Source organism: Lytechinus pictus, chromosome 2, assembly GCF_037042905.1.
Source record: "Lytechinus pictus isolate F3 Inbred chromosome 2, Lp3.0, whole genome shotgun sequence".
Taxonomy (NCBI): Eukaryota; Metazoa; Echinodermata; class Echinoidea; order Temnopleuroida; family Toxopneustidae; genus Lytechinus; species Lytechinus pictus.
In genome coordinates, this window is record NC_087246.1 from 35,420,685 (window position 1) to 35,439,614 (window position 18,930).

Consider the following 18,930-nt stretch of genomic DNA (forward strand, 5'->3'; position numbering starts at 1 on the left):
AGAAATGTGCAATTAATATAATTTACTTTAAAACACATTTGGAAAATATGGTACCTATTATTATTGTAAAAAAAAAATCTCTCTGTTAAGCTTAGATATGTGGAAAACACTGCTTTCGATCACAATAATATAGTCTGCTAAACCAAACGTGAATGTGCATCCAGGCACCCATGCGCCGACCCAACCCCACACATACATCTCGATCTCACCCAGTCCTCTCTGTCACCATCTCCCTCTCTCTTTCAGAGAGTGAAGCAAGCCAACGACAATATTTCCCATGATAATAAAGAATTCGTGCATGTTGAACACAATATACATAGTACTCCGTGCTGAAAATATTTCAACAAAATTGATAATAACGAAGTTATTAGAAGTTCTTGAATTAAAACCTGACCAATTGTTTTTAAAAAAAAGTTATAGGGCCTATGCACGCTGTCATGAATATACAATAGGTGGGCTGATGATTTTATGTCCAACTTTTCCCTTTTTCTTATCTTATATCACATAAATGCGCAGGGGCAGGGTATTTAATTAGGCTCGAAGAGCTACTTACACGTCCTAGACTAACAACATCTGCAAGTTTCTTTACACCCCTACCCCAAACAATATCCGATGTTAAGGAATTCCCCCACCGTCTTTTGCATTACTTTACACCCCCCCCCCCCCGGTCAGGGGTCCAATCTTTGGGTTCAATCATAATTCAATGTTCAGGAATCCCGGAATCCCCCCCCCCCCTCTCCCCCCCCCCCCCCCCCCCATTAGCTACAGCACGCCAGTACGATCGGGTAACGAGTTATCAACAATGATTAGTCTTTATTGTCATTCTTTATTAAGAACAATAAAATAATATCAAGACAAGATCAAGATAATTGAAGTAAAAATAGCCTCAAAAGTTAATTGATTTGTTATTTTATATAGAGCTTTATTGGTGGATTTGTGAAGAGGAAATGATACTTGTTACTAGTAAATTAATTTGGCCATGGGCCGATAAATCGTGCCTGATTAGCACGACTAAAATCATATCATGAAAATACCGGGAGCGATCTAGAACGAGAATACCTTTTCGTAGTCGTAGAAGAAATATGGTGAGAAAAATAATGCTAAGACTCTGAAAATCGATCATAAGTTTTACTGCCTATTTCTCTTATGACTCATATTTTGTAAACGTAGTATAAATCGACTTATCTACTTGAAAATTGGCCGTGAACTGATGAAATTGGATTAAACTTAGGTGTATGATGTAGTCCCAGACGCTGAGATCTGTGCTGGAGTGTAGGCCAACAATAATTTCATGGTTGTTGTCGGAACAACGACAACAAGTCACAACATTGATTTAGAATTAATTATATTCTACAGTCACACACTTCTTCGGTATAGGAGCAGAAACATTGAAATGTAGAATCTACATCATATTATGGGACTGAATGAAGCGCAGCCTCGGTCATACTCATAGTGACATAGATAGACTTTTCTCAGTCATGCCAGCAGCCAGGGGCATGGCCCAGGTTCTCAATCTCGCTCAGACTTGGTCTCAGATTTAGAATCTTTACTACTTTAGACCAAAAGCTTCGGTCTGTTATGTTGGCTGTTCCGCTGAACCCTGTTGGCTCCACTCACCAAATATAGAGACCAGGGGCCCGTTTCTCAACACATGGACAAGTTAGTCATATCTTTATCCACCAACCACGGAGTTAGTTCCAATCTTACTAAACCTGTTTCTCGAAAGGCTTCCTAACTAGAATACCTTGATATCGATACTATCGGTAAAAAGAGCAGACGAGACGTAGCCTTAGTCACAAAATAGCATAATTTTCAAAAAGACAAGTTATGACAAAATTGCGAATATTGTGATGAATTTGGAAACAAATCTTTTCAAAATAATAGCGCAGGTGAATTATGCATTATACATACTTAGACCATGAAGACTGGAGCATTCAATTGCAGAGAAAATTAAATTATGAATAATTCATTTCATGACTAAAAAATCACCTGTGGTCGTTGAGATGGGTACCCCCGGGATATCCAATTTTAATAGTTTACGAAAGTAAACCATAACAGGTTTTCTTTGTAAAATGATGATAACTATACGGTCTTTTACGATTCCAAACGTTATCAAAATATAGTTTAACGAAACATTTTTAATCACTGATATCGAAACATACGATATTTGACAAATTATATGCATAAATTAGAGATAGAATGTATCCAACTGTTGATAGGGGTCTGAAAAAAACAAATACGAGTTCAGTTATGGATGGCCTGACGTGGTAGAATCTTTATCGATTAAATCATTTTACTTTTTCAAAATGAATGGTTTTGTGGCGTTTTACCAACAGTTTTTATAGTTTCTTTGTATTACAATTATAATTGAATGCATTAACCCACTTGTTTTCTGATGTTATTTCAACCCCTATGAATGATTACGTAAGATTATAATTTTAAAATTTCTAGGCACTTTTGCATGTCATAGTCTACCCACGTGATGCCACTACATCATTAAGAAAGAAGTTATGACAGGTTCGGAGGTGTCATAAATATTTAGTAAGGTTGTTGTACCCGATCTTGGTAAAGAGGGCTTCGTGAAACGGTTAGCGGACAAGTAGCTCACTATCTCCGATTTAGTCAAGAAGTTAGACTTATGACGGTGTTGAGAAACGGGCCCCAAAGTTCTAGCTCGATCTGTACAGGGACCCAATGGCCATATGTTTATGTATTAAGTTAGGATAAAACAGGGAAGTGAAGTTGCGCGACAGCCGAAGTAAGTCACTGTTTTTCCCAAGACCAAAAGCTTCGGTCTCTGTTATGTTGGTTGTTCAGCTGAACTCCGTTGGCTTCACTCACCAAATACAGAGACCGAAGTTCTAGCGCGATCTGTACAGGGGACTCAATGGCCATATGTTTATGTGTATTCAGTTCGGATAAAACAGGGCAGTGAAGTTGCGCAACAGCCGAGGTAAGTCACTGTTTTTGTTCCTTTTAACTTGATTTTCCCCGTTTTTTGGCAATTAATGCCAAGAGGGAATATTAATTTGCATTTCGGTCGCATTAATTTTCAAAAGTTTGATTCATTAAAGACAAAAATTGAAGAGCCCCGACGGGGGGATTTTGCACTGTAAGTCCCCTAATGGTGGCTGCACGATAGTGAGCCGTCTGTGTACGAGGAGAAATTTAAAAAATACAAAAATGTTAAAAAACTCCTCGAAACAGACGGCTGCCAGCTGTCTATGTTTTTCCCTAGCCTTGAGGACTCCATGATGATATTCTTTAATATTTTGACATATACTTCTTAAAGTTCTTCATCATGGAGCCTTGAACTGCCTGCCATAAGCATAAGCCCTAGGAAATCCATATTTACAGGGTGAAATCAGTTTATAAATGTGAATTTTATTGATATTTGAACCTTCGAACGCCTAATGCGTATGAAGGTTAAAAAAATTGGTTAATAAAAAGGTGAAAATTTGAAGGTTTCTTTCCAGACCGATCTCGTATAGATCCCTCGATCCGTTTGTCAACAAAGCAAATACAATAGGTCTGACCCTTGAACCGCTTCGTTATGACATACATTCATAACGTTTAAAACTTCATTATAAATAATAATGTATAGCCCCCATGGATAAATGACATTTTCTAAATTTAAACTTAAAGATGTATTTTGCAAATATCTGTAAAACCCAAAGTAGAGGAATAAAAGCAATATAGCTATATGAAACTGCTTTCAATTGTTGAACTTTTATCCAAGAACCCCAAGACGATGAAAGCTACTTTTTGACTGAAAAAAGGGTCTAAAACTTGGTAAATTTAGGTAAAATCACCTTTTAATTCTACAAATAATGGTTTAAAGAGGATGAATTTTAGGAAAAAGAAATTGCTTGCCTCCCAAAACATGAATAGACACCAAAACCAGAGAAGAAGACCACCAAATAAAGAAGTTGTGGCCAAAAATGTGATTTTGGCAGCCATATTGGATTTTGGCCGGGTACACTTTTTTCTCGGACCCGAGACCAAAAATATTGTCATTTCATGTTGAGATACATTACAAGGAATAAATGAAAACTGTTGCCATATTAAAATGACAAAAAAGGTATTTTTGACCCATGTATAGCCCACTCCTAGTAGACATTTTTAGTTTAAAGCAATTATATTCACTCTTTTGAAATTCAAGTGATTGCAAAATAGAAATTAGCATTTTTTTAGGGGCTAAACCTCAGTACTGATAAAATTGTTTACTTAATTGTTTACTAGTTATTTTCTCACATTTTTTTTTTAAATCTAAGAACAGTTGAGGAATGACCAAGGTCTCCCATTTATTTAGGGATGAAAATACTCTACGTTTTTGATGTAGAAAAAGATATGACACCTGGCATAGCTGGGATGACATGCTTACATGTATTTTGCTTATTTCTCATATATTTTCTACTGAAATCATTTTTTTTACACAAACACTTGGTGGTTATTTTATCGGAATCTGTTCAAACTCATAGATAGTTGCCACAACTGGTATAATTTATGTTTTTAATGTTACTAAATCTCATTAAAGAAATATCAAACTGAGTAAAACTGATGACAAAATCTGTGATCTATTGGTCATTTTTTTTTTAAGTGACTGTAAATGGCGGAGTTTGCACTTCTTTGCATCACAATGAGTTTGATTCTTTTAATATCTCTCTGGCTCATTTGATATTTTTGTACACTGGGTTACCTTTTCTTTCTTTAATGTCCATCACACTTTCACTAGTCTGCTAGCATGAATTTTCATTTTATGGAATACTCATGTAACTGAGTTGAATTACCCTACATTAGCGTGAAATATGGCTATTGTAATTTTTGTTAGGTAATCCTAGAACATGCATATATTCCATTTACTAATCCAATGCAGCTTATATAGAGATTAGTATCAAATCTGAGACCCTTCCTTTTACATTGGTTACACATGTCACATGATTTGGTATGAGTTAGTCATGTGACCTGTCATACAACAATTGGCCATTGTTTTCACAGCATATGGTAATTCATATGGGCAGGATACTACTTAACCTTGCACGGCACATGAGTTACAACAGAAGTATCGTGTGGTTAGTAACCACACTTTCTTGTCATAGATGTATGAATCATGGTACGTATGTGCTATGTTGAAAACTTTCAATGTCATCAAGGTCAAATGTTGGATTCTGTGTCATTTGAAAAAAAAGTACTGGTACTAGATTTGTAGTAACCTGTTCTTTGTCAAGTTTTGATGTCTTCTACATGTACGCAGTTCTGGTTTTTGTAGTGTCACTTGGTGTAACCCAAAAAAAGACTTGGGGAGGCAGGGAAAAATTTCAATGCAAAAAGGATATGATTCTGCAGTGACCTTCTTTCTCTTAAATAATAAATCGTGATTACTGTTGGACTAAACCTGTGATGTCCGGAAGCATGGCCCAACATTTCATTTGGTAGTTTCCTTTTGGACCAGAATTCTCCCCCCCCCCCCCAAAAAAAAAAATGAATAAATAAATAAAAGTGTGATTTTATGTGTAATTTCAACTCAAATTATGTTAAACCCAAAAGTCATATACAGTGTAATGTATGATTATTATTGGTTTAAAGAGATTTCCATATTCAATTGATTAGATGTGCAGGGGAGTATTGGAGTTCAAAATCCTGCACTGGTTTGATATATAAAATTTGGGAAGACAATTTCAAATATAGCTCAGCTCTTCTCTATCTTTTGTTAAATATTACAGATTGTTTGTACTACCTGATCACCATCCCGCAAGAAGTGGAAAATGAAGTTATACATCCATCAGAAAAGTTTCAGAGGTGAGTTCAGTGCTGCCTTCAGAGCATTTTGGCATTTGACAGTACTTACCTGTATTTCTTGAAGTGATTTTATTTCATTCACTTGTCACTGGAATAATTCAGCCTAGGAATTCAAGTCTATCCAAGACCATGGCAATGGATGCCCTGTTGACTAATTTTTATTACTCTCCCATTTGTAATGGAGATTTGTTGTCCTCTTATTTTTATTCCCTCATTTGTGGTGTGAAATAGAAAAGTGCCCTGATATATCAAAAAGTGACATTCCCCTAAAAGTATTGAAATTTAAGACCTGTTGGTAAGTCTTCTCCTGCAATTCATAAAGAAAAGGGTTTGTTGCTTGTTCCTTGTTGCAGCTTATGGTTAGACTTACCCTTTATTGACTGTATATTATGTAAAAGTATTACATCAGAGGAAAGATTGTCATGTTTGAACTGAGTAAAGGTAAAAAAGTTGTTCTGTTCAATAGTTCTTTTTCGTTAAATCCCATTTTTCCTCAAAAAACTTTTATAAAACCCAGAGGAACATGTGATCATCAATCCCAACGACTTTCCTTCAATCAAGATCGGAGATTTCCTGGAGATATTCCACCCTGAGGACAAACAAAGGTATGTAAAATAACTTTATTATGCGGGAAAAAAAATTTCTTTCAGCTCAATATTACAGATTTGTGACTTTCATCGACACAAAAGGAAATATGGACAGCATTTTACCCCCCAAAAATGTCAGTGGTTTTTACTGACTAGTTTTGAGTCAATCAGATGAACATGTAACGATTTCAGTAGCTTATTTAAATGAGTCATTGAAAATAACTGGCTCATTATTCTTGAAATACCTCCATTGCTTAAAGGTAAATTCCAGTTTTGGTAACGATCTCAAAATGAATTTTTACAGAATCTAATATAATGACCACCCAAGTGTCTGTTTGTATGAATAAAAAATATGTGCCAAATGATTCTGGAAGAAATTGTGTAATTGCTGAGAAATAAGCAAAATAAGCGCGGATTCGGTCACTTCCGTCGGGTCTTTATTCCAGCAATAATAATACACTGTCCCACGTGTGCCTATCTGTGTTGGCGATCTTCAGTGTGATCGTATTTCAGCTTAGATTTTATGATTTCACAAAGTTCAGTTTATGTAACTGTACCAGATCTAGATCCACGATGATATAGTCATACTTAACCTTGGTTTTACAGACTTTCTCACGAAATTAGTGTTTTACTGCAACTACTGTAATTTAGCTTTAATATGAACAAGTATCATTATAATGCTAATTTGAGAGATCTGCGCATGATTAACATAGTGTCTACTGGCTAGTGTCTTTCAAAGGACCATAGTTACCGATTGTTGATTTGTTATGTTATGTCACTAGCTTTCCATCATACAAAGTGGTATATGTTTAAAACTCATTCATACAACCTGTTATATTTTATGTCATCATAAATTCATGTATAAAATGGTCTGAATAATGAATTGTATGATAAAAAGTTGATGATATTTTTTGCAAATTTGCTCCTTCCTCAAATAGCTTACCATAATGGATTATTGTAAGGTCCCAAGTTTCTGTTTTATTGAAAGTTGAATGCCATGTTCTTTGGTGCTTTTACGATTTCTGCAGCAGGACACAAACCATACATTAATCATGACTTGGACATTTTCATGCTCAAAATATGTATAAAAACCCTGATAATAAAGCCTATTTCTTTACCTTCTGATGTAGATGTCAATGTAAGCTGACCCTACTGTTGCTTCATGATCACACACTAAACAATGCAAAAATGTTTGATTATCAAGATCTTCTCCTGATGCCTGGTTTTGTATTATTCTATTAAATCTCTTCCTGTATTTTGGTGATTGATACAATTTTGATATATTTCTGCTCCTCAAAGCATGTTTTCTGTAAAATTCGGCAAATCTCCATACTGTTTTCCAGGTTTTGCAGCAAACCTGGGACTTGTGATACTAAAACTATTTCCATTGATAACAATATTCTTTTATTTATTTATTTTATCTTTCAGTCATCTTTTGGTCCAAGTGCAAACTTTGAGTGTAGAGCTACCTCAAAAAGGTGTGTTATCACTTATCACGGTCTCTTCATAAAATCACATTATGTATAGTCATTTGATACACAACATATTTTGTGAATGACATGATGATTTGTTGGAGGTTCATATAGTGTTTATAAATATGCATGGTAATATTATTATAGGTAGCTAAGATTTTTCTTGGTGAGATGTAAAACTCTTCTATGTTTCTATACCACCTTACAAATCTTATAGATAAACACAATTTTGGATGTATATTGCAATTGTAAGTTAGCTCTAATTTTTGTACGTGTTTAACTTTACAATGTACAGCTATTCAATGGTATTGAAATTTTATTAACAATCAAAGAAACAAAATATATCTTTACTGCAGTTTGTACAGATATAATGTATCATGTGTCCTTTCTCTTTTTCTTTCATTTTTTCCTCTTCATTTTTTCCTCTTCATTTTGTTGTTTTGTACCTTCTGCAATCCAGGTGTGGTGAGTGTAGAGCAGGGTGTGGCCTCCCTCTTCCAGCTCCGAGCCTATCAGACAGTTCAGGTGAGACGGGTAGAGCCAGACAGTCAAGATGTAGCCCTAGACCTGGTGGAGTTGGTCTTCAAAGACCAGTACATCAGCAGGAGTGACATGTGGAGACTCAAGAACAGTCTGGTAAGTACACTGTTCCTCAGATAGGATGTTGAATAGAATGTCCCAGTTAGGGGGAGGGGGTCCAGTCTGGAGATATAGCCCTAGACCCGGTGGAGTTGGTCTTGAAGGACCAGTACATCAGCAAGAGTGACATGTGGAGACTCAAGAACAGTCTGGTGAGTTCATTGTTCCTCAGATAGGATGTCGAATAGAATGTCCCAGTTAGAGGGAGGGGGGGGGGTCCAGTCTGGAGATATAGCCATAGAGTGGAGTTGGTCTCCAAGGACCAGCACATCAGCAGGAGAGACTCAAGAACAGTCTGGTGAGTACACTGTTCCTCAGATAGGATGTTGAATAGGCTGTCCCAGTTAGGGGTCCAGTCTAGAGATATCGCCTTAGACCTGTTGAAGTTAGTCTCCAAGAACCAGTACATCAGCAGGAGTGACATGTGGAGACTCAAGAACAGTCTGGTGAGTAAACTGTTCCTCAGATAGGATGTTGAATAGAATGTCCCCATTAGAAGGTCCATTCTGAAGATGTAGCCCTAGAAGCCTTAGATCTGGTGGAATTGGTCTTCATGGACCAGTACATTATCAAGAGTGATGTGTGGAGATTCTCCACCAGCCTGGTAGTATATAAATGCTATACACAGTGTATTATTATCATTATCATCATCATCATCATTTTTTTTTTTTTTTTTTTTTTTTTTTTTTTTTCCTCAGGTGAAATCATGTCTCCACATCCAGCAGAAGGTTGAGAAATGTGGGATAAGAGCTCAAGTCCAGGACCTGTGGTCCAGGGGTGGCACCGTGGCCTGCGGGGTTGTGACAAGAGATACAAGACTAGCCTTCAGATCTGCCACAGCCATGGTCTATCTCTTCATTCAGATGAGTTCAGAGATGTGGGACTTCGATACATGTGGTAAGAATGAATTTATGTAAATGATTTATGATCCTTCATATAGTGAAGATGCCAGGGCCCCGTCTTACAAAGAGTTATGATTGATCCAATCAATCATAATTCTATGGAAATCCATCAGTGTCATAATTTTTTTCTACAGGAAATTTGAACAATGTCCTTTATAAACAAAGAGAAGCACAGTGAATTTTCAAGAAAACAATGAATGCATTAATATACATCATAGTTAGAAAATATTTTGAACAAACCTGCATAATGGTTGTTGACGTTGCTGGCCGTCCATAGTTGTGATTGATCGGATCAATTGCAACTCTTTGTAAGACGGGGCCTCTTGCCTTTCAAAGAGTTACAATGGATGAAACTAAGCTTAACTTGAGATTCAATGTACATCTAAAATTGTGTAATTAATTGCTGCAACTCTTTGTAAGACAGGCCTCAGATCGGTGTGTCATGACAAAAAGACAAAGTATGGAGATAGCCATGTGCTATAATTAAAGAAATTCAACTACTATTTTGTAGCTAGACCTACTGCCACTATTTCTACTTCTTCTGCAGTGGCTGTTGCTTCTGTTGCTGCTACTACGACCAACTTCATATGATACTACTTATGCTACTAATTTTTATCCAACGTTTAAAGGAACTGCTGTATTATGTTCTTACATGCCCGTCAGTTTGAAAGAAAACTGGACTGTTATTACTGTTCCCTTATAAGTTACGTCTCACATTACAACCCCAACTTCTTAGTGAGTATCAGAGGATAAACATCACTTTCTGTGTCTTCTCTCTTCATGTATCAGGTGATTTATACATGGAGAAGGCTGTGAATGGGTTTCTTATAGAACTCTTTACGAGATGGAAAGAGAAGAACAGCAATCATGAGCTCAGTATTGTACTCTTCTCTAGGACATACTTTGAAGCAGATTCTTTCGGTAAGTGAATCGACTCTGATAAAATAATGCAGTCATACACATTTTAACGTTGCAAACATTAAAGGGTCCTTGAGGGTTGGCTTGAGGGAGGAGGAAGCACTGAATAGAGTAAAGTAGAGGGAAGGGGTGAGGGTGATCTCTGTGAGTGGGAGGTAATCTTGTTGACCCTGTAGTCAGGGAGTAAACCAGATTTACCTTGATGACTGACTGGTAACTTTGTGGAAGCTTGGTTAAATTGGTTAAATTTTTGTTTGTGGTTCATAATTATTCTCAGATGGATAGAGAAAGAATTGAGAGTTTTAAAGGTTTTGTAATGCATGACACTACTTTACATATACTCAATTCAACTAGATTCAATTTTTTTTAATTTTGCAATAAAAAATACATACATTGTAACAGTATTACAACAGTCAAAAATTCACACAATAAAACAGTAGACATATTACAACATAAATCACAATACAGGAAAGGATACATAAATTCGCAAAGTGGGGTTGCAGCCAGAAAGGAAATGACCTTATGAATAGGCCGACCCATGAAATCATTATTAGATGTTTTTAAGATATCTTTGACTAAGTAGTGCCCATTCATGAAATGGTTTTGTGGTACACTTAATGTAGCACTAGTTAATTAGTGAAAAGTCATTTGGCAAATCTTGTAACTTGTACATTTCATTTAGAGCATATGATTAATGTTATGATGCATGAATTATAATTTTTTTATTTCTACAGGATAAAACATGGTATATGCTGCTCATATATCATACATAATTATTAGAACTGAATTATTGGGAGATTTTCATTAGTACTTGTACAGCAAATGAGATAATCAATGAATGACATGTTGTTTGTTATGTTTGTACTTTTTTTCAGATAAGTTTCCAGCTGAAATGAGGCCCAGACTTCATGTCCATGAAAATGGCCGCTTCTATGAGGATTACTACAGGTAATATGTAAAGCTTTGCTGTAAGATAGACAAAGTTGAAATCACCAAAATGACCAGAAATCAAAAGTATTTTGCACTGCACACAGAGATGCATGTGGAACTACACACTCATGTTCAGCCCAAACATTTCAAATGCTTTTGGTCAGATTCTGAATAGCAATTCTTTACAGTGGACTTATTTAAGATAAAATTCTTTATAAATAACATGGAAAGAACTTGATAACTTACAATATACCGGTGTGTTGGCTCAGTTGGTAGAGCGTCCGTCTCATAACCGGGAGGTCGGGGGTTCAAACCCCGGCCGCGTCAGACCAAAAGACGTTAAAAGATGGGAGTTGCAGCTACCCTGTTTGGCGTTCAACGATTAAAGGGATAGAGCCTCGTCGATCTGGCGCTGCCGGGCCCACGATCAATTGGGCAAAGCAAATTTTCAGAGTATTTCATTTCATGTCTATTTCGAACAATGAATTATGGATTTATTTATAAATATTTCCTTCTTTTCCAGGACCAGAGTGTTTATCTGAGCTCACTTTATATATCTCTCTTTGTTTTTTTTGCAGGGTATTTGCTCAGAATGAAAGGAGAGATGATTGGTTACAGGTCCTTGCCCCTCTGAAAGCCACCATGCTACGCTATGCTAAAGATATCAAAGACTGGCAAAGACACGGTAAACATCGCATCTATTTATGTTATCAGGCACAGTACATCAGTATACAACCAGAATGTCTTACTCCTTGCTACATCTATTGCATTCACTGGGCATCAGTACAGAAGTGTTTTCTAAAATAGTCCTGTCTATTTACATCTGTGAATTATTCATTGATAATCAATGACAAACTGTGCCATTAAGTATTTTTATGTACTAGTGAAAGTATATGTAACCTATTGATACATGTATGTCTGCATTAAATGCTTACTTTAGATAAACTAGGGGGCTGTTTCACAAATAGGTTAGTGTGACCAGACGTTATTCACATATTGATTAATATGTAGACCATGCATCCTCTGCACATATTCTGACCGATGAGGTGATGTAATGCATTGGGTATTTTAAGTATACTTTAAGATTTTAAGTCATACTTAAATCTTTTTGAAACAGCCTCTATAATGCTGTTTCTCAATGATAGATCCTCTTTTTCATTTTTTTCAGCTGGATGTACTATAAAGGGTGAAAACTCTAATGCCTGTCAAGGAAATCTTCTCGAGGCTTTGAATCTCAGCCTTAATGGTAAGGATTTAATAATCACATTGTCGTGTTATAGGTGATGAAATAAAGTACATCAAAGGAGTGGTAAGAGGGAGAGGGAAAGGGTGTGGGAATGGTGGATGATGACGATGATGATGATGTTGATGACATTGATGATGATATGATGTTGATGACAATGATTATGATGATGATGATGATGATGATGATGTTGTTGATTGTGATGTCGATGGTATGTGGAGGAGGAGGTTCAAATGGTGATTCTTGCAAACTAATCAAAATATAATTTAGATTTGGAATAAAAGTTTGGAGCTATTTATGCCCTCATTACTCTGACGATTTCCATATAAAGAAATTTGCAATTATAGTTAATAATGATAATCGGAATTGCTATTTGTAATTTCTAGATAGTTAATTCTGATGTATCCCCTCATGAATGCAGATTAATCGAAATGACAGTGTGGACAAGATGTGTTGTTGGTGGCTGTTTATCCTCCATTAAGTACATTTTGCTGATTTTTGTAACTAATATTACGTGGGAACAAGAAAAAGAGGTGCAATTATCTGTACGCTTGTGTTATACCACTCTACACCTCTTTCACTTCCCCCTGTCCAGTGTTCGACAACCACTATATGAACCGCAACTTTGACCGGACTGGTCAACTGGTCAACATAGTAACACCAGGGGCTGGAGTATTTGAAGTGGACAGGACACTGTGTAAACTGACCGAACAGCGAATGATTGACTACGGTAAGCAGCCAACGGTCAAATAAGAAGATTATTCAAGCTTTTGAATTTTCTCATCAAGATATCAAATACTCCACTAGCTCTTATGCTTTGATAGTGAACTTCAAAATGATTGTGTTGCTTTTTTTTACAATATATTTTAGCAAGATTTGAACCGAGAACTCTTTTGGTTTACTTCTTTTTATTCTATTTGGCACTTTCAGAATCACAAACAAGATGGTACATGTAGATGTATTAAATTAAAAAGAAATCATGTTAACCTGTACCATAATTCAATATGCAATATAATTAATTACAAAATAGAATCACATATCACTACAAAGAGAGGTGAGATATAAAAATTAATCATTCAACGTCATAAGATGCACAAGATGACAGCACTAACAAAGCTAGGAAAGAAAAGTATAATAAAAAATGGGAACATATATGTGATGAATTTATGGAGTTGCGTGAGCCTGAGAGAAAGAAGTCATAGGGAAGGCATAATAGCAATTTTGAAATCGATGCAGTGCCAATGAATCATTTATATTAATTTGTAATGTTAAATAAGCAAGTTTTGTACACCCATGACTCCTTGACTTGTTTTTCTTCAATCTTAGGAATTGGGAGTGATGTTGTCTGCCTGGCTGAACAACCGCTTCATCCAGTACCACTCCTTAAGGTAAGACGTTTTCGGTACTCCGTATTGTCAAGAAAATTGGCCTCTTGGTAATAAGGATTATTTTCATAGGAATCTTGGTAAAGAAAATCGGCAACTAAGCATTTTGAGCAGAATAGATCTAATTTTGCGGTTTATGAATGAATCGATGAATAAATGAAAGGTTACATGTTTATATTCTTTCTTGAAATCAGTCTCACAATCAGAAATATTTACTATTTGAAAGTAGTTATAGAAAATTACATCCATCCAGAACTCTGTTGGGTTTTGGTGTTGGGGGTACTTGATGGAAATATGAGTGACAAAATCTTTTTAATTCAGATTGGTAGATTCAGATTATTCCTTATTGATTATTCTTTTTAAAGACACAGTATGTATTTGTGATATATGTGTGTTTGCAATGATGGAGGGTCATGGTCTAGTAGTTCTGACTCTCACTTTTTAATCAGAGGGTCATGAGTTCAAATCCCAGTCATCGCATCATTTCCTTCAGCCATAAATTTATCTATATTGTGCTGCACTCAGCCCAGGTGAGGTAAATGTGGACTGGGCAGAAGCATGCAACAGCTGTTCTGTTAAAAACCAGGTTTAGTACTCTGCCTTTAAGGGATAAGCACAATATAAGCAAGTGTAATGATTGTATTTGAGAGTATGATTTTGATTTTTTTTCCCCCTATACAGTTCCTGGATTCATTAAACAAGAATGCACCTTGCAAAGACAAATACAACATTCCACATTGGTTAAACTACAGCTTCTATTTATCGCCTAGTCAAAAGAGAAGGTACCAGTCTACCCAAACATCTTTCATCTCCAGATTACGACTTCCCGATAGAGTGGTAAGTGCTGTGTAAATGAAAAGTCAAGGATTTGAAGTTTCATTGAACAAAGATACATTTGAAAGACTGTATTGTAAGTTTGTTAAGCGTGCTTAGATTTCAAAAATTCACATTCATGAGATGAATCATTAATATTCATAAAAACATACATGTGAGGCATTAATTCCCTTTGAATACCGGTATATAAATACTTTGTACATGAGCAGGTAGTGTTTTGAAATAAGTCAAGTATTTGTATTAAGGCGAATTAAACAAGCTGAAGTAAAGTATGGAAAATTTATAAGTAATAATATGTTTTGGGGAATTTATTCTCCCTGTTGCCGTTTGTTGAGTTTTAGAATTACCAAGTGTAGAATATGCACCCATTAAAATGCTAGGTCATGACATTATAACCTTTCTGATGTGATACTACCTTCTTCTTCAAAACAGGATGAGGATTCCCCTTGGACACCGAACAGCTACTCTGCACTCCCCAAAGTCCCATCCTCGGGTCGTTTCCATAGCGACAGCTCAAGGAGCACCCTAAGCAGCGAAGGGTCATGTGGGGATTTCAAGGCGAATGAGAGAGATGATGATGAGGACGAGGATGAGAAATTTGATCGACATGATAGCAAGCTCTTCCAGCGAGGCAGGAGGAGGATGTCCAAGGTCCAGTCTTTGAACAATCCCTTCTGTCCAGACACCCTATCGGTCATTCTCACCGCTGACCGCAGGAGATGGACGCATGCTTTTCCCCATGGTATGTAATTAGATATCAAGGAAAAATGTACATTTTATAAATTTGGGATATTTGTCCTGCCTTTGTTTATGTTTAGGTTAGATTCCTTTTTTTTTACCCAGTAGCAATGTAGGAGGACTTTATGAAAACAATATATTTTTTTACATTTTGACATGAATTGCCATTAGACCCCCCACCCCCCTATTTGTTTGTGTACTTTCTTTAGAATCTCAATTTGATAATTGATATTTCTGGGTTCTTTGGGATGTATAATTTTTTTTTCAGACTGAGGCTGAGAAACGATAGCTTAGTTTGCCAAGGAAGCGACGGCATGTTGTATTGTTTGAAACCTAAAGATGATTATTTGCTTTATATTCCACTTCTACTACTTCTAACTGCCTCCGCACATACATGCATGTTAAATAATTTATGTCCATTAAAATGCCCTTTAAAAATACTTTTTTCTCTAGTCTGTAATTTATTCTGTTGTATGCTAATTCATGATTCATTGCGAAAAAAAGTAGAATTTGATATAAATATGTATTGTTTTATATATTTGTCCAGAATTTTTTGATATATTACTGCAGAATGCATGAGAAGGGAGTTAAATTGAGAGGAGAGATGACTGTGTAATACTCATGTATTCTACAGAGTATTTACATGGAAACATGGTATGCCTATCAAATTATTTTCTTTTCAAAATATTTCTTCAGGTCCTAATGGTGAGATGATTCAGCTTCACCATCGTCACCTTGTCAAGATCCCGAGTGAACAGGATATACTAGACCCCACCCCTACCCACACCCCTAGCGAAGGGGTGAGTGCATCCTCTAGTGGGTCTAGTCTGAATGGTGCCTCTGCAAATCCAAGTGAGTTGAAATAGAATCAAACTTCTATTGATAGGGCACACCTTGGGGAAGAATAGTTGTTAATAGGCCACAATGGGTGGGGGGAGGGAGGGGTCAAGTTGAATTTCATCCTTATGTATGTGATTTAGTCCCATTTATACTTAAAATTGTTGTACATGTAAGTGACATCAAATAGTCCTTGTGTAGCCATTAATCTTTGGATAGGAATTAGTGGATATTTTTCTTTTTTAATTACTGTCTTTAGAAATCAGTTAATCTTTCTGTTGATGTAATCGGAGAAAAGATAAGAGTTTAGTTGTCAGTTTCTCTTGATTTTTTAATCTATTTTGAAGACGTACTTTGATTTGTGTTTTCGTTCTGTTTTTATAGGTTCAGATATCCGTCATGGTAGGTGGGTGCAGGTGGATACCAGGCGTCGTAGAGGCTGCGTGTGGGGCATCACGGGGGAGCAAGCTTGGACACCTTTCTTACAATCAGGTGATTATTCGTTCTCTCTTGACACCTCTTTCACCGTCAACCGCTGACATATTGGTATTTCAATATTTAGGCCTTAAAATTAGTTACACTTTGTGGAAATTTCTGCTGTTTACATTATTTTTTTTTTGCCTTTTTGTGTGCATCTAAATGTAAAAACAATATTTTGCACTGAATTTCTTTGGGGTTCATTTTAAGCATTACTTGAATGTACTTTGGAGATTTTAAGATACTGCTTTGAGCAAAATCAAGTTGATGGTTTTATTAATGTATAACCATGAAGTTTTTAATTCATACAATCTGATTGAACGGATTCACATTTGGATCACTTTCACAGTGACCAAATTAATTCCTTGTATTGAAATCAACAGCAGTGCTGGAAAATGATAGGCAGTTGGGTGATTTTTTCTTTTATTCTTGTGTAAAAATCTACTGCTTCTCTAATTCGGAAATCTTGTATAGGGATGGATTGGAAGTCGATGACGTTCACAGCCTGTTTTCCGATAACGACAGACTTCTATCCCCTGAATCAAGCATTAGATAATGACTATCAGGAGAGGCCGTATACAATCTGCCTTGAAGAAGAGGATGACGAACAGATAAACAACTCAAATGTCAACAAAGTCTTTCAGGAACTCATCTCCCAGAGACTCATACAGGTGTGTTCGGGAATGCCTTGTAATTGCAAACTTTGATTTTTTTTATTTTCTCTTTACCAATGTTACTCTTTTTAAAATGAATCATGACAAGGAGACCTGTACCCTGTTTGACGATAAAGAAAAAGAGGTATGGTGTACGTTGATTTATATTTTTGTTTAAAAGAGAAAAAAAATACTATATTCTATATTATATTCCCTTGAATGTTTGTGTGATAATGTGCCCATTTTTATAGCGCAGCTGCTGGATGAAAATGCCGTGTCACAGGGTAATTTGACATTTCACTCTTAAGAATTTCTTGTGTCTGATTACTTGCAGGATTTCCAGTTGGTTGTTCTACCTCAGCAAGAACAGGCTGGATTGGCACAGAGAAACAGGAAGGATCAGCCTTTAGTGACCGATCAAAGCAAGGTACATATGTACATTGTAAATAAAGCATTGCCCCATAAAGCTTTGGGATTGATCGCGGGGCTGCTTGTTTACAATTGATGGTACACAATGATCAATGCAATCAATCGTAGAAATCAACCCTGTGATCAATTGCTTAGCTTAATGTTACTCGGCCTGGTGAGAGGTGTTGTGGCTAAGTGGATAAGTCTCTAGATTTTGAACTACAAGGTTCAGGGTTCAAATCCCACCGCAGCACTCGTATCCTTTGGCAAGGCAATTATCTACATTTGCCACTCTCCACCCAGGTGTAGCAAATGGGTATCCAGTAGGAAGGAATTTCTTGAATCATTGAATGTCCAACCCCCCCCCCCCCCCCGGCTGTGAGAGGGGTCCAAATGACCCGGCTCCTTTAGGGTTAAAGGGCCACTCCATCCAGATATCAGTCAGTTGTTGGGTAGGGGAAGGGGAGGTATGCATACATGTGCCATTTTACATACATGTAAAATTGTTACACGCATAATTTTCCAAAAAAGTTTTAAGAATGTTCATATTTCAATCATGATTTGAATATTTCACTTCATTCGTCTTTTCAGGATATGTGTGTATTGAGCTACGCCAATGCCTTCCACAAGCTAACTCTGAATGCTGATACTAATGATATTGAAGTGGTTCTTTATACTGCCAGGTAGGTGAATCAAAACTTATCATTTTTCAGATCATATTAACTGAGCGTTGCCTTGTGGAATACTCCCCAGAGAGTGGATAATGTGTGTGCATAGTGTGTAGGCAACTCAGAATCAGATAGGGGTCATTTTTTTCAAATTTCATTTACTTATTTGACACTTAAAATAAAGAACACATGTTCTTATGTAACAATGAGATGATATATATGATTACAATATTAAGGGATGCTCCGGGCTGAGATTATTAATATCTAAATAAATAGAGCATAATTTACAGAGCAAAATGCTGAAAATTTCCTCAAAATTGAATAACAAATAATGAAGTTATTGAATTGTAAAGTTCAGCAATATTTTGTGAAAACAGTTATATTCACGTCGCATGAATATTCACTAGATGGGCTGATGATGTCACATCCCCACTTTCCTT

The 18,930-nt window shown here is 36.3% G+C and overlaps 1 protein-coding gene across 2 annotated transcripts in view; it reads left to right on the plus strand.

Annotated features, from left to right (window-relative positions):
- Window positions 1–1,000: 1,000 nt before the first annotated feature.
- The window catches only part of LOC129254339 (GATOR1 complex protein DEPDC5-like), a 30,986-nt gene continuing 13,056 nt past the window's right edge, over window positions 1,001–18,930 (plus strand). Inside the window, exons 1-19 of one of the 2 annotated variants that reach the window (XM_064115638.1) lie at window positions 1,001–1,085; window positions 5,724–5,799; window positions 6,317–6,404; window positions 7,815–7,864; window positions 8,319–8,494; window positions 9,196–9,394; window positions 10,189–10,320; window positions 11,193–11,265; window positions 11,826–11,932; window positions 12,416–12,493; window positions 13,086–13,220; window positions 13,817–13,878; window positions 14,557–14,712; window positions 15,142–15,451; window positions 16,144–16,299; window positions 16,669–16,776; window positions 17,236–17,432; window positions 17,749–17,841; window positions 18,414–18,505. In XM_064115638.1, the coding sequence (XP_063971708.1) occupies window positions 5,766–5,799; window positions 6,317–6,404; window positions 7,815–7,864; window positions 8,319–8,494; window positions 9,196–9,394; window positions 10,189–10,320; window positions 11,193–11,265; window positions 11,826–11,932; window positions 12,416–12,493; window positions 13,086–13,220; window positions 13,817–13,878; window positions 14,557–14,712; window positions 15,142–15,451; window positions 16,144–16,299; window positions 16,669–16,776; window positions 17,236–17,432; window positions 17,749–17,841; window positions 18,414–18,505 (2,246 nt within the window). In that variant the 5' untranslated portion in view covers window positions 1,001–1,085; window positions 5,724–5,765. Of the gene's footprint in view, window positions 1,086–5,723; window positions 5,800–6,316; window positions 6,405–7,814; window positions 7,865–8,318; window positions 8,495–8,887; window positions 8,944–9,195; window positions 9,395–10,188; window positions 10,321–11,192; window positions 11,266–11,825; window positions 11,933–12,415; window positions 12,494–13,085; window positions 13,221–13,816; window positions 13,879–14,556; window positions 14,713–15,141; window positions 15,452–16,143; window positions 16,300–16,668; window positions 16,777–17,235; window positions 17,433–17,748; window positions 17,842–18,413; window positions 18,506–18,930 lie in introns of those variants that run through there. The other variant, XM_064115639.1, reaches the window with a different exon arrangement.